Below are 24,912 nucleotides of genomic sequence, written 5' to 3' on the forward strand. Positions count from 1 at the left end.
CACGCCTGGCTAATTTTTGTATTTTTACTAGAGATAGGGTTTCACCATATTGATCAGGCTGGTCTCAAACTCCTGACCTCAGGTGATTCCCCCCACCTCAGACTCCCAAAGTGCTGGGATTACAGGAGTGACCCACCGCACCCAGCCAGGGGATTTATATTCTAGTGGGGGAGATGGACAAACAAATACATAGTATCTACAGTCTGTCAGATGCCAAGTGCTGTGGTGAAAAATACATCAGTGGACGGGAAGTAGAGAGTTCTGGGGTAGCTGGTAAAAGTGTAAAATCAGGTGGTCAAAGGAGGGCTCACTGAGAAAGGGAACTTTGATCCAGAAGTGAAGATCTGTGATCTAGCTCAAAGGTTGGCAAGCCTTTTCTATAAAGGGCAGCTAGTCAATATTTTAGGCATTGGGGTATCACACAGTCTCTATTGTAACTTCTGAACTCTGCCATTGCAGGGAGAAAGCAGACATAGACAATATGTGAGTGAATGGGTGTTGCTGTGTTCCCATACAGCTTTGTTTATGGACACTGGTGTTTATATTTCATATAACTTTTACATGTCATGAAATACCATTATTCTTTTGTTTTTTTCCCCCAACTGTTTAAAAATATAAAGACCATTTTTGGCTGCAGGCCATGCAAAAATGGTCACTGGGCTGGATTTGGGCCTTGGGCCATATTTTGCCTACTCCCAATCTAATGCAAGGGATTCTGTGTTCCCTTTAATTGCTTTGTATGGTGTGTAGTAGTGTTTGAATGTTAGGGTGAAATGCACTCTTCATCCGTTTAGATAACCTGCCTGTTTTAGCTCCAACATGTTGGTTGTTGCTCTATGGAGTAGATTAAGAAAATTCCTCTGTTTATCCAGTGACAAATATTCACTCACATATATTAAGTTTATGTCTTACAGCTCTTATTGCCAGGCTCTACTGTGCAATAATAGCTGTTATTTTCAATCCTTCATCATAATACAGTATTTCTGAAGTCATTTTAAATAGCAATTAAGAATTGCATTTGGGTGCAAGCTATAGAAAACTGGATGAAGAGTGGCTTAACTTATTAAGGGTTTATTTGTCTAATACAGAAAGGTGTAGAATAGGTTGTGCATGAAGAGACTGGGGTGGCAGCTACAAAATGTCATTAAGTACCCAGGCTACTGTCTTTCTGCTTGAGCATATAGTATTTTCACATATTTATGGTGTTTGTTTTCACATTTGTGAAATGGTTTCTGCACCTCCAGGCACCGTATCTGCATTTCTGCAAGTAAGCAGACTAGAGAAGGGCAAAAGCCTGCTTTGTGTTTTCATTCATTTAAGTGAAGCCTTCCCAAGGACTGTCTGCCTCACATCTCATTGGTCAGAACTGTGTCATGTGATTACCTCTAACAATAGAGGTGTTTGTGTAAACATGATGTTGTAGCTGAGCACATTGCTTTTCTAAGTAAAACCAGCCTTCTGTATTTAGAAAGAGAGGGAGATTGGTTACTGGGTAAATAACTACCATTGTTTTGCTTCCAAGGGTGTTTAAGTAAAAAAAAAACCAGGTGAGTTGAAGGTACCTTCCACCCATGGATCAAATGACATAGATGAGGTCAGGCACGGTGGCTCACGCCTATAATCCCAGCACTTTGTGAGGCCGAGGGGGCGGATCACCTGAGGTCGGGAGTTCGCGCTCAGCCTGACCAACGTGGAGAAACCCCATCTCTACTGAAAATACAAAAATTAGCCAGGCGTGATGGCACATACTGGAGGCTGAGGCAGGAGAATCACTTGAACCCGGGAGGCGGAGGTTGAGGTGAGCCAAGATCACACCTTTGCATTCCAGCCTGTGCAACAAGAGTGAAACTCTGTCTCAAAACAAAACAAAACAAAAAAATGACATAGGTGAAAGCAGTGACTGTTGGCCCACAATTTACTTCTCTTCCATTTGCTTAGGAAATTCCTTTTGATATTGATTGATATTTCATTTCAGAAGGGTTGAAATGTGAGGAGAATAAAAAAATTCATTGTGTGAAGGAAATGATTGTGTATGTTATGGCTATTTGGACTCTGGAATTAAGCCCAGCACATGAAGTGCTCTTGATGGCTTCCTGTTACCGCATGGGAAGCCTCTCTGTTACCTGGGCCCCGCCCAGTAGGCTGATGTGTTCCTCTAAGTTCCTGCTTCCTGAACTGCCTGCCCCCGCCACCCTAGGGTGGGTGCTGTCAGTTCCAGGCCATGTTCACCTCTGCAGACCTTACAAACAGGCTGTGGTAGTGTGACACATCTTCCTTCCTGATGCTAGTATCACAAACATCCACTTGAAAACTTCCTTCTACGGATTAACTTTCTCCTACCTTGTTATTTGGGTGATTTGCTATAGTACTAGCTAATTTTCTAAGGTTTTACCTGTTTTGTTTTTTTCATGTCTTCTTTTTAATCATCTACCCTTTCTTATAAGTGAATCATGGGGGCCAGTCACTCAACAAAATGCTTTGAGTTCTGCTTCATGTCACATTGGGAAAACATGATTTGTATAAAACAGGGCATCTCTGTGGTGTGTACTGCCACCCTCCAAGCTGTTCTGTGGAAGTTAGGGTGCCACCTCTCTCTCGTTAAAATACGTTTCTTCTTTTTACTCTTTTGAATATTAAGACATTTATTATAATCTTCAAAACATTTTAAAGTAAAACTCTTGCTCCCACTTTGTTTCCTTACCCAATTCCTGCTCCTCTAGCCCTTGGACAACCACTTCTGTTTGTTTCTTACATGACCTTCAAGAATTTTTTAAAACAATATAAATACAAGCAAATATAAATGCGTTCTTATTTTTCTCCATTTTTTTTTTAAAGTGAGCTTAGTCTACATATAGTTCTGCTGCTTTTCTTTTTAACCTACTAATATGTCTTGGAGAGCTTTTCATAACAGTGTTAACAGTACATACAGAGCTTCTGTTTTTTTTCTTTTTAAGCTGCATAGTATTAAAGTGATCTCTTTAAAACACAAACCTGGACATGCCTCCTGGTCATCAGATTGAAAAAATATAGTATATATACGGGTTTGGCACTATCTGTCATTTCAGGTGTCTTCTGGGGGTCTTGGAATGTATCCCCCATGGATAAGGAGAGACTATTGTGTTTTCATTCCATCTCAATTAGTATGTACTCTTAAATTAAGAAGGTAGGCAACATTTTGAAAACTTTGCAGAGATGGATTTGCAGCTCCTCAAGAGCACATCTGACCCCTAGTGACTGAAGAAGGAAAAGTGAAAGATCAGAGGAATGAAAAGGGTTAAGAAACAGAGTTCAAAGTAAGATGATATTCTTTGTTTACTCTCACCTTAGAAGTGGAGAACATTTTTCTCCTGTGAATTGATGAAAGGATGCTTTCATGGTAGTGGCTACAGCTGTGGAATTTCTGAAGAAGGCTGCTGAGGGGAATAAAAATGTTGCTATCATGAATCAATGAAATGTCGACATCTCAGATAGTCTATACATGGTTTTCAGATGGTTTTGGGCAAAGGGAGCTTTTATGACCATAAATGTCAACTTCTTGCAAGGGTGAGGGTGGGGTTGGGGTGGGATGGGGAGTGGTTATGGCCCACCGAGAACTAAGTCACTCTGTCATCTCATAGTCCATTCTTTCCAAGCTACCTGAATTGGGCTCCAGAGTTCTGGGGAGTTTAGGTTGAAGAAACGACTGTGTTAGTGGCCGGGTGCAGTGGCTCATACCTGTAATCCCAGCACTTTGGGAGGCCGAGGTGGGTAGATCACTTGAGCCCAGGAGTTTGAGACCAGCCTGGGCAACATAGAGAGACCCCATCTCAAAATAGCAATAACAACATCAAAGAAACGACTGTGTTGGGACTGGCTCAGTCTTCCATTGGATATCTAGTGAGTGGACAGTGCATGACACCTACATAAATCACCTCTTTTTTTGTATCAATGACATAAATCTAGTTCAGTTTGGAAGTATATACATACTGTTTCAGATAAGCATATCTACTTATTTGTTTGTCTTCTCTCTTTAGATAAAGAAGAAGCAGCAAGATGTGGTTAGATTTCTGGAAGCCAACAAGATAGAGTTTGAGGAGGTGGATATCACAATGTCAGAAGAACAGAGGCAATGGATGTACAAAAACGTCCCCCCAGAAAAGAAACCCACTCAGGGCAACCCCCTGCCACCTCAGATATTTAATGGCGACCGATACTGTGGAGTAAGTGGCTAGACTGTTACCATGCTGTTTCTTTTTATTGTTCAGAACACATGCCACCTAGAGTGCAGGTGGGTTTTTCCAGTGAAGACTGTGACTTCTTCACCCAATGCCCATTCAGATCCACATGTCTAACAGAGGGTGAAGTTGAGAAGGGATGTGAGTCCAAGGTCATGGACTGTGTATGTATGTGCGAGGGTTGTGTGGTATGTGAATGTAAGTGCACGTGTGTCTGTCAATCTGAGCTCTGTCTTTGCTTTGGAAACAGAAGTAGGAAGGGAAGCTCTGTGTGTGTGTGTATGTATGTATGTATGTGTGTATTATGTTCTAAATTTTGAAGCATTAAACATAATTTTAATTATTAAATTATTAATCAAATTATTTTTGATTAATACATTTTACAGGGCAGAGTAGTAGAGGGGGATAATTATCTTTGAATATCCCTTTATGGTATAAATAACTGCTAATAGCTAATCGTAAACCAGAGTTCCATTTCTTATGATAATGAACCAGAGGGATCATTAAGAATATCAGTGCACCTCATATATGAACATATATCAGGTGCTTTCCTGCTGCATGTAGCATACGAGAAGATGAAAAAGTCACTTTCATCTATTTACCTACTTGCTTACTCCTTAGGTTAAGAAAAATAATTGAGAAACTTCTTTCTAATGAGTAAGTTAGGATTTGCCTTTTGCCATATCTCTAAGTATCTAAGTCAGTGTTTATTTTTGGACCTGTACTATAGTTATTTAAGGATGGTCTAAAGAAGAAGGAGCTACAGAGCTGAGGTGCTTGAGATTAAATAAATAGCTAGGCTGTAATTAGCGTGGAGGAAAGGAGTAACAGGCTTTGGTGGCTTCAAAGAAAACAATCCTTTCCCCCATGTGCGTAATGGAGAATGAGAAGTTGCAATATAAAGCCATGTGTAGATTATACAGAGAATTCTTACCTGTAGCATCCTGAGGAGAATCCTGAACATGGCATTAGACATAAGTTTGAGCACTAGTACTGCCTTATGTCGGCTGGGACACCTTTGGAAAGTTACTTATCTTTTTAAGCCCCAGTTTTCTTATCTTTAAGCAAGGGATAATGTCTGTCTTCGTGATCATTTCAAAAGCATTTCTTAAGCATATTATATAAAAATGAAAATTGTTATTTTATGGGGTTTTTAATATCATTATTTTATATTTTATTGAGAGAAGTGTGTGGTAACCAAGGGTGTATTTTATTCATGATTACCAAGGATATAAAATGTACTCTTGTGCCTGCAGACCTAAATGAAGTAATAGCTGAAAATGTTTGCAAAGTATATAGTTCAAAATAAAATAAAGCTATAAGTCAAATAGTGCTAGGAGGCTTAAAACAAAAATCTAGCAGTTTTCTGTCCCTCGGACTTCGAGGCTTTGAAAATGCTTTTATTCTAGTCTTATGGTTTAGTGGTAGTTTCTGGGTACAGAATTCTAGGTTGGAAAGGATTTTGATGATATTGATTCAGTGTCCTCTGGTTTTCGCTTCTACAATTGAGATGTCTAATGCCATTTTCCTTGATTGTTTATGTTTTTGTCAATTTTCTCTATGAAAAATTTTAATCTCATATATACATTCACCACATCTTTTGGTGAATTACTATGGTATGAGCTATTTTTCATTCATTGTGCTGAGTGCTCAGTATGCCTTTTAAGAAATTCTGTGATTGCTGATTACATGTGTTCTTATATTATTTTTCCTGAAAATTTTCTCCCTACTTTTTTCCTTGTTCCCTTTCTCTTGAGTGCCTATTAATTTGGATATTGGATTTCTTAACATTGATTTTCTAATACTTTAATCTTTTTTTCTAATGTCCACCTATTCGATTTTTGTTCTTTCTGAAAAAAGAACGAAATCCTTTCATTGAATTTTTGTCCTTTTCTCCCCATTTCTTGCTCTGTGATTCTTTTAAATAATGTTGTATTTCTACTAAATGAATACAAGATCTTAACTAAAGATATTAAATATGATTTATTTGAAGTTTTCTTCTGTTACTTGTGTTGTTCCTGTTTTCATTGATTTTTTTTTCACTTTGTTTTGGTTATTTTTCTCAGGTGGGGTGGGCTTTCCTTATATGTATGTTCATCCTCGTCTTTTGTTCATGTAAGAGGTGAGACTAGGAAGCTCACTAGAAGCTGCGTGTGTGTCTTATATGAATGCAGCCTTGTTTCCCTGTGGGATGACTCAGTAGCCTGTTAGCATTCTCATTGCAGAGATTGATAGTAGTATCTGTAGGTCTTTTCTCAGATGGTGGTTTAATTTTTCTGGAGAATGGCCTTTCAGTCTCCTGCTTTGGGAATCTCTGCCTGGCTATTGGAGTTCTGGACCTGTAGGGTGAGGGAAATGGAAGGTCTCACTCTCTAGTGTGCAGATTTTCACTTCCTATCCCTATTTTCAGTCTCTCTTCAGTGCCCATGTGTATACATTTTTTTGCATCCCTGAAGCCATGTTTATTAATAATGTATTAATATCTTCTAGCTCCTTCGAGGAGGGTGAGGCACCCTGGGATCTAACTGCTGCTTATACAGACTTTCAAACAATTTTTCTGTTTTCTGCTTTTGCTCACTCACCATACCTTCACAATAGATGATGCCTCCAGTTCCTGACTTTTGATGGAGCCCTACACCTTGCTTCTTGCTGATAGTGCTCCTGCAGACATTGAGTTTTAACCATTCTCTTTTTTCTAAGATCTTTCACCATTTCTCTTCCCACTTACTGCTTATATTATGGTTTAGGCCTTTAGATTGAATCTCCTAGCTTTATGTCTTTATGTATGTGTGTGTGTGTATGTATATATATATATAATCTTTTTTGAAAATCTTTGTTGTTTTGTTGACTTACTGAGAGAAAGGAGGTAGAGACATCTTTGTTCTATCATGATAAAAGCAGAAATGTTCATTGCTGTTTGAATAAAGGAATATATTGAATGGATAGGGGAATATAATGTAAAATATAGTTAACTTTACTCCTTATTTTTATCTCTTTATGACTTCTAGCTGTCTATCTTTGCCCTTTGAAGTCTGTAGAAATTTTTTCAAGTAGACTATCTGGGAACTGGCTAGAGGTTTATATTACATATTTATTAAACTGTGCCAGGTAAATGGCATCTTCTGTGCTTGAACGGTGTTAGTCCTGTGGTGGTGGTCACGACAGCTATTGGCGTATGCACTGTAATCATAGTCTGTTCTGGCAAGAGTTTTGAGACAGTGTCGGCTCTTATCAAGGTTAGGTAAATTTGACTTTGACATAAGCATTAGAGGGCAACTAACCACAGGCCTTGTTCATCTCACCTGCTTCTGTGCACCTTGCTTTACCTTGTGATAGTTTCTGACTGGTGTCATCTGGTTGGTTTACCTGTAGAAACCTACCACATTGCGAGTGACACGATCCAGAAAGCTTGTACATTTTTATTCTCTTTCCTGGAATTAGAAAATTATTATTGTAACCTGAGTGAGCTAGGCATGTGAGGCATAGAGTAAACAGCTGCTAAGCTACTTGGTAACCAATGTGGACAATTGCCTTCTCTCTCATTTAGCAGTTGTATATCTTGCCTTTTGGAAGGTGTTCCCCACTGAATGGAATCTCCCTCGCATGACCAATCAGTTTTTTCTACCCCAGAATTTGAACATTGAGGGGATGATGTAGAAATACGAGGTCAGTTGGAGGTTGTTTGTGGCAGTGAGTGTCCAGGGGTGATGGGGCCAACCATAGCTGTGGCTAGTGTCCTTATGCAGCTCATCTGGGGTGTGACATGAGTGTATTCTTGGCTACCCAGACAGGGAAATTCCTTCTGTTTTCTAAACTGGTCCTCTAGTTTTAATGTGGAGTCTTGCCAACTCCCTATAATACCTCCATAATTCATAATTCCTCTCCCTCAAAGTTGCTAGTATCTTTCTCAGTTATTTGCATCAAGAACCCAAACTGGCACAACTTATTCTTGTTGATTCCCTGGAGTGGAATCAATCCTTACTGTGAGCAGGATTCTTCCTTCTCTGAGAATGTGGGTGATGAGATTCTAAAGGTAAAGGAGCCAACACTTTGGCTTTTATGATGAATTGTAGTGTCTGATTTGGATTTTAGAAAGCTCTGGGCCTCATGGCCAAGGTTTTAACCCTTTTTTCTCACTCTGTGGAACTGGCATTTGTGCAATGCATCAGAAATGAAAACTCATCCACTTATACTAAAGGAAAATACCTACTCCCCTTTCATTTCTTTTCTCTCTCTCTCTATTCAGCAAAAAGATGATTTGGATTTCTTTATGTAATTTTTCTTATTTTTATTTTAAATTTTCTTTATTGTGATAAAAACATATAACACTTACTATCTTAAGCACTTTTAAGTGTACAGTTCAGTAGTATTAAATGTATTTACATTGTTGTGAAACAGATCCCTAGAACTTTTTCATCTTGCAGATCTGAAACTATATCCCTTAAACAACTCCCCTTTGCCCCCTTCCTCAGCTCCTGGTAACCACTATTCTACTTTCTCTATATAAAGTGTCTACTTCAGATACTTCAACTAAGTGGAATCACACACTACTTGTTTTTTTGCAACTGGCTTCTTTCGCTTAGCATATCTTCAAGGTTCATCCATGTTCTAGCATGTGACAAGATTTCCTTCCCTATTAAGACTGCATAATATTCCATTGTATGTATGTGCCACATTTTGTTTATTTATTCATCCATTGATGGACATTTGGATTAAATTCACCTCTTGGCTGTTGTGAATAGTGCTGCTATGAACATGGGTGTGCAAATATCTCTTTGAAATCCTGTTTTCAGTTCTTTTAATTTTTAGAATTATTTTATATTTCTTTTCTTTTAGATACAGGGAGTACATGTGCAGGTGTATTACATGGGTATATTGCACTGGGATAGTGAGCATAGTACCCAATAGGTAGTTTTTTGACGCATATCCCCTTCTGTCACCACTCTAGTGGTTCGCAGTGTCAATTGTTTGCATTTTGTGTCTATGGGTCCTCAATGTTCAGCTCCCATTTATATGTGAGAACATGCAGCATTTGGTTTTCTGTTCCTGTGTTAATTTGCTTAGGATTACGGCTGCCAGTTCCATCCATGTTGCTGCAGAAGACATGAGTTTATTCTTTTTTTAAGGCTGCATAGTATTCCATGGTGTATATGTATCACATTTTCTTTATCCAGTCCATCATTGATGTGCACCTAGGTTGATTCCATGTCTTTGCTATTGTGCATAGTGCAGTAATGAGCATATGAGTGCATGTATCTCTTTGGTATAATGATCCATTTTCTTTTGGGTATATACACAGTAATGGGATTGCTGGGTTGAAAGATACCTTTGTTTTAAGTTCTTTGAGAAATCTTCAAACTGCTTTCCACAGTGGCTGAACTAATTTACCAACAGTATATAGGCCTTTCCTTTTCTCTGTAGGCCTGCCAGCTTCTGTTGTTTTTTGACCTTCTAATAATGGCCATTCTGACTGATGTGAGATGCATCTCATTGTGGTTTTGATTTGCATTTCTCTGATGATTAGTAATGATGAACATTTTTTTTCATTTTTTTTGGCTGCTTTTATGTCTTCTTTTGAGAAGTGTCTGTTCATGTCCTTTTAATGGGATTATTTGTTTTTTGCTTGTTGATTTAAGTTCCTTATAAATTCTGGATATTAGACCTTTGTCAGACACATAGTTTGTGAATATTTTCTCCCATTTGTAGGTTGTCTGTTTACCCTATTGATAGTTTCTTTTAAATATATACCTAGAAGTGAGATTGCTAAATTGTATGGTAGTTCTATTTTTAATTTTGGGGGGAACAGCCAAACTATTTTCTGTAGCAATTGTACCATTTTGCCTACCAACATTACCTACCAACATTGCAGAGAGGTTCTAACTTCTACACATCCTCACCAACTTTTTTTGTTATTTTTTAAATGGTATCTACTCTAATGAGTGTGAGTTGATAACTCATTGTGGTTTTGATTTGTATATCTGATGATTAGTGATGTTGAGCATCTTTTGAATATGTTTGTTAGCCATTTGTATATTATCTTGGAAGACGTATCTATTCAGGTTCTTTGCCCATTTTAAAATTAGGTTATTTGATTTTTTGTTTTTGAGCTGTAGGTGTTCTTTACATATTTGGGTAGTAATCCCTTATCAGCTATCTGATTGGCAAATATTTTCCTCCACTCCATAGGTTGCCTTTTCACTCTGTTGATTGTGTCCTTTGATGAACAAAAGGTTTTAACCTTAATGTAGTCCTGTTTGTCTACTTTTGCTTTTGTTACTTGTACTCTTGGTATCATATCCGGAAAATCAGTTTGCCAAATCCAGTGTCATGGAGCTTTTCCCCCATGTTTTCTTCTAGGAGTTTTATAGTTTTGGTCCTTGGGTTTGTGTCTTTAATCCGTTTCAAGTTAGCTTTTGTACCTAGTATAACATTAGGATCTAACTTCATTCTTTTGCATGTAGATACCCAGTTTTCCCAATACTGTTGAAGAGACCATCTTTTTTCTCAATGAGTGGTCTTGGTATGCTTGTCTCTTTATTTGACCATACACAGAAGGGTTTATTTTGGACTCTCTGTTCTGTGCTATTAGTCTATATGTCTGTCTCTAGGTAGAATCACACTGTTTGATGACTATAGCTTTGTAATATGTTTTGAAATCAGAAAGCATAAGTCCTTTAACTTTGTTCTTTTTCAAAATTGTTTTGGCTGTTTAGGGTCCGTTGATTTGCCGTATCAATTTTAGGATGATTTTTTTTTCTATTTCTGCAAAGACTGCTGTTGAAATTTTAATAGGGATCATGTTGAATCTATAGATTGCTTTGGGTATTATTGACATCTATAATATTATCTTCTAATCCGTGAGCATGGGATATCCATTTATTTGAATCTCCTTTAATTTTTTTCAACATGTTTTGTAGTTTTCAGTGTACAAGTCTTTTACCACTTGGTTAGGTTTATTCCTACTTTATTATTTTTGATGCTGTTGTAAATAAAATTGTTTTCTTAATTTTCTGTTTCAATTATTTATTGTTAGTGTCTAAAAACACAACTGATTTTTTTGTGTGTTGATTTTGTATCCTACAACTTTGCTAAATTTGTTTATTAGTTCTTTTATTTTTATTTTTTAACTGGTGGTTGGAAATGGAAATTCAGTCAAGTTTCATTTGACTAGGGGCACATTAAATAGTTTGTGGATTAACCCTCAAGGGGAAAAAACACAGTGGCTAATCAGATAGTCAAGACAGATTGGTGCAGTTTGACTGAGGATGCCATATCTAGAGTCAGGCATTAGGTAAAACTGGGGAGAAAAACCAAGTGGGGTGGAAAATGTGGTTGGAGTTAGCCATGTAAAGTTCTGTTTTATAATGAAGAAAGAACAGCTTAGCTGAGAGACAGATGGCAAACTGTTTTTACCGAAAAATAACCTTTATATCATTTTCCATGAGTTTTAATGTTTTAAAACTATTGAGTTAATTTTTTTTTTAGATGCTGTTTGTGGAATGTTAGATTTGTGCTTTAGCATTGGATGAGTTGCTAACCACATAAAATTATGTTAAAGCTTTTTACTAGTTTTGTGAAGTAGTGATTTGGGGCTAACTGCCTGCATTCCCCCATATTGCCTTGGTTAATTGAGGCCTGAAAGTAGGCTAGAGACTGATTAGACTAATTTTCAGGAGGAGTATGAAGGGTAAATTACCAGCAGTTGGTATTTATGGTGTCTCCTCTCCTCTTCATTCTTTGTCATGAAAGGAGACAAGGAGATGTGTTAGCATTTTCTCACCATTTGTGGAGGCTCAGAAGCAGAGCCCAAGCACAACTAAGTATATACAGTTGCAGTTGTTCTCAAGTGCAGTGTTTATGTAAGACTTTTGGGAACGCTATCCTGGAATCAGAAGTGTGTTTGGGATCTTTTTTTAAGCATAAAGAACCTAATCCCATTATTACCAGTTTTACAAATATCCAATCCATATATAAGATTTCACTTTATGTAGTCCCAGCTACTGGGGAGGCTGAGACAGGAGAATCGCTTGATCCCAGGAGGCAGACGTTGCAGTGAGCAGAGATCGCCCCGCTGCACTCCAGCCTGGGGGACAGAGTGAGACTCCGTCTCAAAAAAAAAAAAATTTTCACTTTAAAAAAGATCACTACACTATTATTTTATACACACACATTACACACACACACATATTTTAAGTGCCCACACACAAACATAAAATATGGTCTTCAACTACGGTCTGACAAAAAGTTACTGGAAAGAGATACTTAAAAGTATTTATGATGAATTAATTGGTTATTCAGCATTATTTTTATTAGTGCTCATTTCCTCGGCACTAAAATCAATATGCAAGTACAGAAAGTTTGACAAATGAGAATGGGAAAAAGGGGGAACAGTCAGTTTTACTTTCCAAAGAAGACTGCAAACATTTGCTTTATATATTGCCTATTTTTAATTTTTATTTATTTATTTATTTATTTTGAGATGGAGTCTCGCTCTGTAGCCCAGGCTGGAGTCCCAATAATGGGATTAGGTTCTTCATGCTTCAAAACAGATCCCAAATGCACTTAAAATATATGATCACAAGACAACGTTCCCAAAAGTCTTACATAAACACTGCACTTGAGAACAACTGCAACTGTATACACTTAATTGTGCTTGGGCTCTGCTTCTGAGCCTCCATAAATGGTGAGAAAATGCTAACATATCTCCTTGTCTCCTTTCATGACAAGATGATTATTATATGTGTTGCTGATAAAACCGGAGTTGGGTTTCTCAGTACCTGGGGGTGCCCAAAGTCAGAGAAGACTGCCCATCTGCCCGGAACATCCACTTGATTTGAAGATTTTCATCATGTTGCAAGACTTAATATTTTTAATAGCAGAACAAACACTGGTACTGTAAAGACACATGCACACATATGTTTATTGTGGCACTATTCGCAATAGCAAAGACTTCAACCCAAATGTCCATCAATGATAGACTGGATTAAGAAAATGTGGCACATATACACCATGGAGTACTATGTAGCCATAAAAAAGGTGAGTTCATGTCCTTTGCAGGGACATGGATGAAGCTGGAAACCATCATTCTCAGCAAACTATCACAAGGACAGAAAACCAAACACTGCATGTTCTCACTCATAGGTGGGAATTGAACAATGAGATCATTTGGACACAGGGCAGGGAACATCAAACACCAGGGCCTGTCGAGGGGGGGAGCTGGGGGAGGGATAGCATTAGGAGAAATACCTAATGTAAATGATGAGTTGATGGGTACAGCAAACCAATATGGTACATGTATACCTATGTATCAAACCTGCACGTTGTGCACATGTACCCTAGAACTTAAAGTATGATTAAAAAGAAAAAAAACACTGGTATATTATAGGGCAAGATGTCTCATTTCCATTAAGTTTTAAGATTAAACAAAGATTCAAAGGAATTTCACATTTATGGGACCTGCTTCAAAATCTGTCCTTCAATCCTCTAGATCAGGGATCAAGCCACCTGGTAAATATTTTAGGCTTTGAGGGCCATGTAGTTCTCTGTTGCATATTCTTTTCTGTTTTGGTTTTTATTAGTTGTTTTTATTTTGTTTTCCAACCTTTACAAATGCAAACATCCTTCTTTTTTTTTTTTTTTGAGATGGAGTCTCGCTCTGTTGCCCAGGCTGGAGTGCAGTGGCACAGTCACCACTCACTGCAGCCAGGTTCAAGCAATTTTCCTGCCTCAGCCTCCCGAGTAGCTGGGACTACAGGTGCATGCCACCATGCCTGGCTAATTTTTGTATATTTAGTAGAGACAGGGTTTCACCATGTTTGCCAGGATGGTCTTGATCTCCTGACCTTGTGATCCGCCCGCCTTGGCCTCCCAAAGTGCTGGGATTACAGGCGTGAGCCACCGTGCTCGGCCGTAAACATCCTTCTTAGCTCACAGTCCCTTCCGTAGTCTGCCCCTGCTCTGGACATTCCATTCACATTTCCCTCTGCCTCTTGGAGTTCTTTAGTGGATATATTTGAGAAACACTGGATTGGCTGTTTCCCAGGTCTCTGTCCTGACAATTGAGTGTGTCACCTGGTAGAATGGAGTAGAACAAAATGATGGACAGAAATTTTGACCTACGTTGTAGGGTATCTGCAGTAATAATGTGTTACTAGAGCTCTGTTTAGAGTCAGTGAGGAAAACAAACAAACAAAAAAAGCAAAAGTCCAAAATTGTAACTGTTATCCACAGGAGATTGCGCTCTATTTCAAAGATATGGATGCTATTTATTTAGGGCTAATGGCTACATCTACTATATGATACTTAAGGGAAAGCCCTAAAAATCACCCCACACTGATCTTTCTTACCTCATATACCCAGTTGATTACCAAATCCTGTAATTTTTACATCCTCCATAATTCTGCCCTTTTTCTCTCTCAAAGCTCAATCCAAAGGTGTGTTGTTATTACACTTTCTGTAATTAACTAGGACTCTGGTTATTACTTCTTCTCCCTCATGCCCAGCAAACTTGTGCCTTATTACTGCTAGTATGATATTTATCTTATAGGTTTTTTTTTAATGTCTTTGCCTTCAGTTGGTTTCCAAGCACCTTGTGCTCACCTTTACCCTATTTATCTTAGTATCTGGTATCCATTAGATTGCTAGAAACACAGAACATACCTAACAAACATGGTTATGTGAATGGGTAAATGGTGTTTTCAGCTCAGGTGTTTTCAGCTCAGGAGGTAGCCAGCCCATTCTGTTGGGACATGCCTTGTCAAGGTTCTGAGCATTTGCTGTACGTGGTTTGAAGTCCGTTAAGCCAGACTGTGCTGCATTCCCATTTTATTAATAAAGTTCGAAGCCAGATTGTTAAAAGCAATCTTACTGAATCTACTTTTAAAGTTTTACAATGAAATCTGTTTAGAAAACTAACTCTGTTAGAAGCTCACCTATCCCACAGGTAGCATTTTCTTAGAAAAGTTTATCTTCATTTGAAAATCTGTATTCCAAGGCCTTCTGTCTAAAAGATCAGTTATCTAATCAAGGAGAATGTTCTCCATCAGATGTTTTCCTGTAAATATTCCTATGTGGCATCTTTCCAGATACCAGGAGGGGAAACGTTGAGTAGTAGAGAGGGTGTGATACAAATTCTCCTTTATGGTTGATTGCTGATCAGCTACATGCCTGGAAGCACAGCAATGTAATTAGATATTCTCTGCTGTTTTATCTTTTCGGTATAACTCTAGCTTTTATTCTTCTGTCTATAAATGTTTAATCTCCTATTTTCACCTTCCTGAGTTGTTTGCCTTAATATTCTACAGTGATGAATTCCTGGGATGTGACTTTCATAAAAATGATGACTTGTGCTGTGAATACTGAAAGCCTTCATCCAGACAGTTTGAGGCCTCTCCAGTTGCATGGCTAGCAGTATATCTTAACTAATAGCCAAACTGGTGGTTTTCTTACTGTTTCAAATTCTCTCTCTTTCTGAATCTTATGCAATTGGGGTTAATGAAGAGAGAACAAAACTGTTAAGACAATCAGGCCATGTTAATATCACTTTGGACAAAGGGTCCAAAGTGAAAAGTTGGTTTTCCTCTGCTCTTCTTTCTGCAGCTTCCCTCATTTCCCCAACATGTAGCCTTTTCATGAGGCTCTGCTCTGTCATTTTTCTAAGTTCTTGCCATTCATGTATTAATATCTATATTCCTTGATTTTAAATATTAGACAGTATTTACTTTTTCCTTTGAAAGTTGAAGAGAAATTGACATTCTCATTTCTCCCCTATTTTGATATATGAATACACATACACACATGAATTGCTAAAGTATATGTCATACTCTCTTTTGTAACTATAATAATTATATAAATGTATATTATATGTATATTGTTATAATTATATGAATACTTTTCCTTACAGAACTGCTTAGTGTGAGCAGCCATAGATAGAGGAGGGTATGTAATCCTACTTTACTAAATCCCTGTGGCTTAAGGGAGAATGACACAAATGTCAATATCCAAGGGAACCTCTTAATACATTTTAACCTTTTCATTTCTTCCACTTCACACTTGTCTGGCAAACCTATGAGAGGAATAACTTTTCCTTCTTGTATTTTTCTTCTAATTTGTGTGTCCTGAAAATAACTTTGTTAACATAGTGTGCCTACCTAGTAAACCTTCTGAATGCTTTAATTTTTTGTAAATCTTTCATTCTTAATTGATCATTTTGTTTCATATAAAAGACTAGATTTAAAACCAAGTTCCTCCAGGAAGCATTGTTCCATTTTCCATATTCTTTGTATTGATTGGAAGACTTCATGTCTGCCAGATTAGATTCTTAAAGGTAGGTTGTTTTGCTTCTTTTTCTGGAAAGTTTTAGGGTTTTCTTGGAGCTTTGGAATTTCATCAGTATGTGCCTTTAAAAAACATTCTGCTCAGCGGTTAATAGGACTGCTCAATCTGAAAACTAATGTCTTTTTTCACTTGAGAGCAAGTTCTGTTATTTCTTTGCCCTTTTTCCCCCATCCCTTCCATTGTCTTTCCTTTTCATCTTCAGGATCTTTTTTCCTTTTGGATGAAGTTTTACTCTTATGTTCTAACTTTCAATACTCTTGACTTATCTAGTAATTTCCATCTCTTGGTCTTGATATTCTGCATTCTGAAAGGCATTCATAACTTTTATCTTCTAGATCTCTAGCCTGGTTTTTAGCTCTATGCTATCCTGCTTTTTATTCTTTTTATCTACTTTCTAATTTGGCAGTCAAACTTAATTTTCAGGAGCTCTTTTATTTCTTATTATTCCTTTAAAAATAGTGGCTTGTTCTTGTTTCATGGATGCGGCATTTTCTTTAATCTCTCCAAGGATATTAAAAAGCATTTTTTTAAGTTTTGTATATTCTGTAAGTTATCTCTATGTTCTCCAGCATTAGTTCTAGTTGTTAGTTTTTGTCTTTCTTAGGAGCCAGCTTGGCTTCCCCCAGTAACTCACAGACCTGCTTTCCTTTGAGCAGGAGGGCTAAATAAGACTGTGTAAGAGAGTGGGGGTAGCATGAAGCAGACTGGAACTCCTCGGGTGCCCGTGAAAGAGCCACACCCAGGCAGCAATGGACTTCAGTGCGTGTCCCTCCAGGGTGAACTTCCTTTCCATTTTTCCCTTTCTGTGTGTGATGTGGGGTCAGGGTGACCACAGACTGTGCTGGCCTCTCTCAGGCCCCTGAAGCCTCACCAGGAGTTTTCAGCATATAGGCAGCGAGTGTTGTTTGGAGAGCACTTCTCTGGAGCTCTGGCCACACTGGGAAAAAAGCTGTCTAAGCCATTACAAATGTACTTCTTTTATACATTGATTGCCCTGCCATAGCCTGCTCCAGATTGTTGTGTTCATTGTCTCAGGCTTGTGATTTCCGTGCAAGCTCCTTGGGAAGGACTGTTCTTCTATTGGTTCGGGCTGTGGTTTCCCCTGCTGTGTTTTCTCTACCTGTTTGGTTGTATTTTATGTATTCTGGGTATTTCTTAAAATTTTATGGCTGGTTCCTGTTCCTAGGTTTTTTTCCCCTCCAGTTTAAATTGGCTCTTGGGTAAGAGGGGAGGTAGATGTATTTGCTTGCTTTGTTGTCTTGAACCTGTATGGTCAGAACTATTAAACATGAATTAGGAATTTGAGATTCTCACCTTTGGATTTGCTCATATTTTGGTATTTGGCATAAAAATTGCCAAAATGAAGCTGTTTTAGTTAACTGCATCTTATCTATCCTGCCAGGATTGGAATTGTCTACTGTTTTTTGATTTCTATAGCAAGATTTCATAAAGTAGACTATAGCACTAACAACCTTTATCCACTAAATCAAGAACTTCTGCTTAGAGGCTACCCTTCGGCTTGAAAGAAAATTTGAGAAGCAGCCACTGTTCATTTTAAGCAGCTGCAGCAACTCCTATAGTCTTAAAAAATTGCTTTTTAAAAAATATTCTTCTTTTGGGTAAAACAAATTTACTTGGGCCCATTTAGAACTGGTTGCTGCTATGCCATTTCCTTGTTTTTGTTCCCTCCAGTTTTCTATTTGGTTATGTCCTTGGCATGAAGAAATAATGTGGGCCTGTCACTTAATTGTGATTGACTTAGCTGTGGGAAGCAATACAGCTTATCAGAGTGGCTGCTGTGGACTTTCCTAACTGTTCTCTCCAGAGACACTGAAAGGGCAAAGAACATTAAGGTGTTTGTCTCAGATGCTTGCTTAGTCCATAATGGTCTAATCGGAGTGCACAGATAATGTCCTTAAGTAAGCCTTGTGGAGGAATGAAACTGTTGTTAACTCTACTTGTTGTAGATTTTATTATGAGCTTAGAAATGTCTCTAACAGTGGTTTTCACTTGAACATAAACAGAAGTATAGGTGATGAGAGATTTAAAAAAAAACAAAAACAAAAAACCACAACTGTTTAGGTTGCTATATTCTTAAAATTACAGCATTTAGATAAATGTTCCCTTAGTGAGTTCGAGTAGCTTGGTTATGCTATTATCTATACAGTTCAGAGATTTTTCTTTTTGTCAGCAATTGGCGATATAAACAAAGTGAATTTTTTGTCCTTTGTCTTAAATGGAATGAAAATGTACCAGCTTCTGAAATGGGCAATTTTACCTTGAATATGATTTATGTGGTTATATCTTTCTGCAAAGTAAATATTTACTAATCATATTCTGTAATTACAAAAGGTTGATTGTCCTGAAATGTGCAATCTACAGATGTGTATTTACAAAACACTTTAGGGAGAGTGCTTTAGAGTATAAGGAATTCAGTGAGCCTATTTGGAAACTTTATGTGGGTTTTAAAAATACAGTGCTTTTAACCTTTGTAGTAGGAACCCTAAGGTATTTTTTAAATATGTATAAGCCTGAAAAGTAAAACAAATTTGATAAGAAAGCAGATTTTTTTCTTTTATTTAAGAATGCTTACAACCATAAGAATTTGTATCTTAATAGGAAGTAGTTTTAAATTTTTAATACTATATTAATCTTAAATTATTTCACATGCAATTTAACTTATCTCTATCATATCTACTTTTTGCTTAAACATGACAAAGAAAATATTAATAGTTTCACTTTATATTTATGTACTTTAGGATTCATCAGGCCACTCAAAAGCTTTTGAATGTTAGAAAGTAAATTTTTCACACAATTCTTTAAAACTGGTAAATAACAGAATAGAAATAGGATTTACTTAATTGTTACTAACATGATATACCTAAAACATGGCATGTCATTAATTAACAAATGCAATTCATCTATCTACATGACAGAAATTATTGGTAACCTGGTGTCTGTCAGGTACTAGTCTAACACTGACTTTTAAAAATGATTTTCTTTAAATCATTCTCTTTTTCAAGCTAATTACCAAATTTTATATTTGTCATTTGGAAGGAGTTAATTACCTTAAATAAAAATTTCTTTTCTTTTGGGTGGATCCCATTCAATTTTTGGATAAGAAGCACCCTGCTGGCAATAGTGATAGGGCACTGAATTAAAGGTTCATAACATAAAAATAACGCTTATAATTATTATGAGAGAAATACAGCTTAAGAGAAATTTTTCTTTTCTAAAAGTAAAAAATGTTGCTCTTCTGAGATTTCTAAACATCTGACATTTCTAAATACCTTTCTTGGTGACTGAAACTTTAAGAATGGTTTCAATTTAATATGGACAAATGGATTATTGATAATGTTACATATTTTCTCTTCATGAGAGAAAATGTTACATATACACGGTTTTTTTTTTTTTTTTAATTGAGACAGGGTCTTGCCCTGTTGCTCAGGCTGGAGTGCAGTGGTACAATCTCAAAATTTTGAGGCTGCAGCCTCAAAATCTGTCTATTTTATAGGTGTTGGTTTATATATATGAAACTTGCATGTGAGAATTTACCTTATTTCCAATGTTGTGATTTGGGGCATTGGGATCATTTTAAGATTAAGGTTTTTAATTATAAACACTGAAACCTGAAATATAAACATTAAGTCTCATTGTACCTTGCCTTTTGCTCTTTTACATGCACAATATTTTTGTGTTACCACCTAAATCTTTTGAAAGTAGAATTCATACTACATTTATAGAGATTGAGTGAGGCATTGTTTATGTTTTCTTTTTTACATTTCATTAACTTTTCATTCCTACATTTCACACTGACATTAGAGTTGTTTGTTTTTGTTTTTGTTTTGACATAGGCCCTCCGTCACTCTGTCACCCATGCAGGCTGTAGTGCACTGGTGTAGTCATTGCTCACTGCATGTAGCCTTGAACTTCAGGGCTCAGTTGGTCCTCTCATCTCAGCCTCCCAAGTAGCTGGAGCTGCAGGCACATGCTGCCATCCCTGGCTAATTTTTTAATATTTTTTAGAGACGGGGTCTTGCTGTGTTGCTCAGGCTTGTCTCAAACTCCTGGCCACAGACAGTCCTCACACCTCAGCCTCCCAAAGCTCTGGGATTACAGATGTGAACCACCCCAAATGACCACATAAGATATTTTTAATCACATAGAGACAGATGGTAGCCTTTTAAAACAAGAACAGGGACAGCATTTTGATGATCAAGTTACTAGCCCTCAATTTTCTCATTAATATCTTTTCCCTTACCTATTCAGTTAAACAAGACAGGGGCAATTTCCAAATAAATATCTCCAGGAACAGGAATACTTAGGCTGGGCTTTACACCTGGACACAGCTAACAGTCCATTTAGGAGCAACTCTACTGGATTCTCCTTTATTTTGTAGAATTCTGGCATTCCAAGGGATTTCACTAGTATTCTGATACAGAAAGAAAGAAAGTCTGAGAAGGTTAAAGGAGTTGATCAAGGTCATAGATAATTCATAGTGGTTTGCTGGACATCGCATCCATGGTTGACTAAACATATACACCACTCAGTTTTCCAGAAATGAATCTGTGGTTGCATCAGACAGTGGTTGGTGCAAGTAGAAGTATAAGACCCCCTTGGCTGGGCGTGGTGGCTCACACCTGTCATCTCAGCACTTTGGGAGGCTGAGGCAGGAAGATTGCTTGAGCCCTGGAGTTCAAGATCAGCCTGGGCGACATAATGATACCTCATCTCTACAGAGAGGTGGTCTCTTTGTAGAGGGGGTTTTCTCTAAAAAGAGGGGTTATCTCTACAATAATTTCTCTCATGAACGTAGATGAATTTTTTGATTTTTTTTCTACAGAAAATGAAAAAATAGCTGGGTGTGGTGGTGTGCACCTGTGGTCCCAGCTACTCGGGAGGCTGAGATGGGAGGATCACCTGAGCCCAGGAGGTAGAGGCTGCAGTGAGCTGTGAACACACCATTACACTCCAGTCTGGGTGACAGAGTGAGACCCTATCTCAACAACAACAAAAAAGATCCTTCTTCTCCCCAAACCTGATGAATTAGAGCTAGGCCATGTAGGGCCTTTCATATTACATTAAGGATTTTAGTCTCTATCTTACAAGGAGTGGGAAGTCTCAAAGGAAAGGATTTAAGCAGAGGGTGAGATCAAATCTGTTTTTTTGTTTGTTTGTTTTGTTTTTGTTTTTTTTGTTTTTTTTTAAATTTTATTATTATACTTTAAGTTTTAGGGTACATGTGCACAATGTGCAGGTTTGTTACATATGTATACATGTGCCATGTTGGTGTGCTGCACCCATTAACTCGTCATTTAGCATTAGGTATATCTCCTAATGCTATTCCTCCCCCCTCCCCCCACCCCACAACAGTCCCCGGTGTGTGACGTTCCCCTTCCTGTGTCCATGTGTTCTCATTGTTCAATTCCCACCTATGAGTGAGAACATGCAGCATTTGGTTTTTTGTCCTTGCGATAGTTTGCTGAGAATGATGGTTTCCAGTTTCATCCATGTCCGTACAAAGGACATGAACTCATCCTTTTTTATGGCTGCATAGTATTCCATGGTGTATATGTGCCAAATTTTCTTAATCCAGTCTATCATTGTTGGACATTTGGGTTGGTTCCAAGTCTTTGCTATTGTGAATAGTGCCACAATAAACATACAAGTGCATGTGTCTTTATAGCAGCATGATTTATAATCCCATTACCCAGTAATGGGATGGCTGGGTCAAATGATATTTCTGGTTCTAGATCCCTGAGGAATCACCACACTGACTTCCACAATGGTTGAACTAGTTTACAGTCCCACCAACAGTGTAAAAGTGTTCCTATTTCTCCACATCCTCTCCAGCACCTGTTGTTTCCTGACTTTTGAATGATCACCAGTCTAACTGGTATGAGATGGTATCTCATTGTGGTTTTGATTTGCATTTCTCTAATGGCCAGTGATGATGAGCATTTTTTCCTGAGTTTTTTGGCTACATAAATGTCTTCTTTTGAGAAGTGTCTGTTCATATCCTTTGCCCACTTTTTGATGGGGTTGTTTGTTTTTTTCTTGTAAATTTATTTGAGTTCATTGTAGATTCTGGATATTAGCCCTTTGTCAGATGAGTAGGTTGTGAAAATTTTCTCCTATTTTGTAGGTTGCCTGTTCACTCTGATGGTAGTTTCTTTTGCTGTGCAGAAGCTCTTTAGTTTAATTAGATCCCATTTGTCAATTTTGGCTTTTGTTGCCATTGCTTTTGTTGTTTTAGACATGAAGTCCTTGCCCATGCCTATGTCCTAATGGTATTGCGTAGGTTTTCTTCTAGGGTTTTTGTGGTTCTAGGTCTAACATGTAAGTCTTTAATCCATCTTGAATTAATTTTTATATAAGGTGTAAAGAAGGGATCCAGTTTCAGCTTTCTACATATGGCTAGCCAGTTTTCCCAGCACCATTTATTAAATAGGGACTCCTTTCCCCATTTCTCGTTTTCGTCAGGTTTGTCAAAGATCAGATGGTTGTAGACATGTAGCATTATTTCTGAGAGCTCTGTTCTGTTCCACTGATCTATGTCTCTGTTTTGGTACCAGTACCATGCTGTTTTGGTTACTGTAGCCTTGTAGTATAGTTTGAAGTCAGGTAGCATGATGCCTCCGGCTTTGTTCTTTTGGCTTAGGATTGACTTGGCGATGCGGGCTCTTTTTTGGTTCCATATGAACTTTAAAGTAGTTTTTTCCAATTCTGTGAAGAAAGTCATTGGTACCTTGATGGGGATGGCATTGAATCTATAAATTACCTTGGGCAGTATGGCCATTTTCATGATATTGATTCTTCCTACCCATGAGCATGGAATGTTCTTCCATTTGCTTGTATCCTCCTTTATTTCATTGAGCAGTGGTTTGTAGTTCTCCTCAAAGAGGTCCTTCACATCCCTTGTAAGTTGGATTCCTAGGTATTTTATTCTCTTTGAAGCAATTGTGAATGGGAGTTCACTCATTATTTGGCTCTCTGTTTGTCTGTTATTGGTGTATAGGAATGCTTGTGATTTTTGTACATTGATTTTGTATCCTGAGACTTTGCTGAAGTTGCTTATCAGCTGAAGGAGATTTTGGGCTGAGACAATGGGGTTTTCTAGATATACAATCATGTAATCTGCAAACAGGGACAATTTGACTTCTTCTTTTCCTAATTGCATACCCTTTATTTCTTTCTCCTGCCTGATTGCCCTGGCCAGAACTTCCAACACTATGTTGAATAGGAGTGGTGAGAGAGGGCATCCCTGTCTTGTGCCAGTTTTCAAAGGGAATGCTTCCAGTTTTTGCCCATTCAGTATGATATTGGCTGTGGGTTTGTCGTAGATAGCTCTTATTATTTTGAGATACATCCCATGAATACCTAATTTATTGAGAGTTTTTAGCATGAAGGGTTGTTGAATTTTGTCAAAGGCCTTTTCTGCATCTATTGAGATAATCATGTGGTTTTTGTCTTTGGTTCTGTTTATATGCTGGATTACATTTATTGATTTGCATATATTGAACCAGCCATGCATCCCAGGGATGAAGCCCAGTTGATCATAGTGGATAAGCTTTTTGATGTGCTGCTGGATTCGGTTTATCAAATCTGTTTTTATAAACATCAGTCTGTCTTCACTTTGAGAGAGTGATGGGGTAGAAATAGTGAGATTAGACAAAGGCTGATAAGTTGGGGTGCTGTTGCAGAAGTCTAGCTTAGATCAGGTTGGTAGAGACCAACGTGGAAAAATTGAGAGGCTTAAGGGATATATATAAACTAGTGGTTGAGGGAAGAAAGGAGTCCTGTGATGTGTTGATTTTGGAGTTACAGGGCCCAGTAAATAGTGGTGCCATTTTCTGAGACATCTAGTTTGTGGAGTGGAAGATCATGAATTGTCGTTAAGACCTGTTGTGTTTAAGAGTCTGTGAACAGTTAGTGACTTTTATGGAACCAGAGCTCAGAAGAGAGGTCAGGGCAAGAGATTGTGAATTTAATCAGGGCCATTGCTATGAATGAGCTTCCCCAGGGAAAGACTTTCGACTGAGTAGAGGCTGAATATGGTATAGAGAGAGCAGGTATACTAAGTTACATCCAGTTGATATCTTAAAGGATGGAACAAATCTAGCTGTAATTTAGCCCTCTTTCTCCTCTTACCACGTTCAGTATAGTCAACAAATTGTCAGGTAGAGAAAGTATGTTTTGAACAGAATTATTTCTTGAACTCTCATGAGGGAATTATTACTCAACTCTTTGGAAATAGCTTCATTACAAAGAATGTAACATTTTCAGTCCATGAGATTTTGCGTGTATTTCATGTCAAACTTTGACCTGTTTTTGTGGCATAGTTAGGATCACATTTTGTCTT

General features: G+C 37.8%; 1 protein-coding gene across 2 annotated transcripts in view; it reads left to right on the forward strand.

Annotated features, from left to right (window-relative positions):
• The window catches only part of SH3BGRL2 (SH3 domain binding glutamate rich protein like 2), a 166,166-nt gene that overhangs the window by 132,118 nt on the left and 9,136 nt on the right, over window positions 1–24,912 (forward strand). For both annotated transcript variants that reach the window (XM_055391966.2, XM_004044323.5), the window contains one exon: window positions 4,014–4,199. In XM_055391966.2, the coding sequence (XP_055247941.1) occupies window positions 4,014–4,199 (186 nt within the window). The remainder of the gene's footprint in view (window positions 1–4,013; window positions 4,200–24,912) is intronic.

This window comes from Gorilla gorilla, chromosome 5 (genome assembly GCF_029281585.2).
Source record: "Gorilla gorilla gorilla isolate KB3781 chromosome 5, NHGRI_mGorGor1-v2.1_pri, whole genome shotgun sequence".
NCBI lineage: Eukaryota > Metazoa > Chordata > Mammalia > Primates > Hominidae > Gorilla > Gorilla gorilla.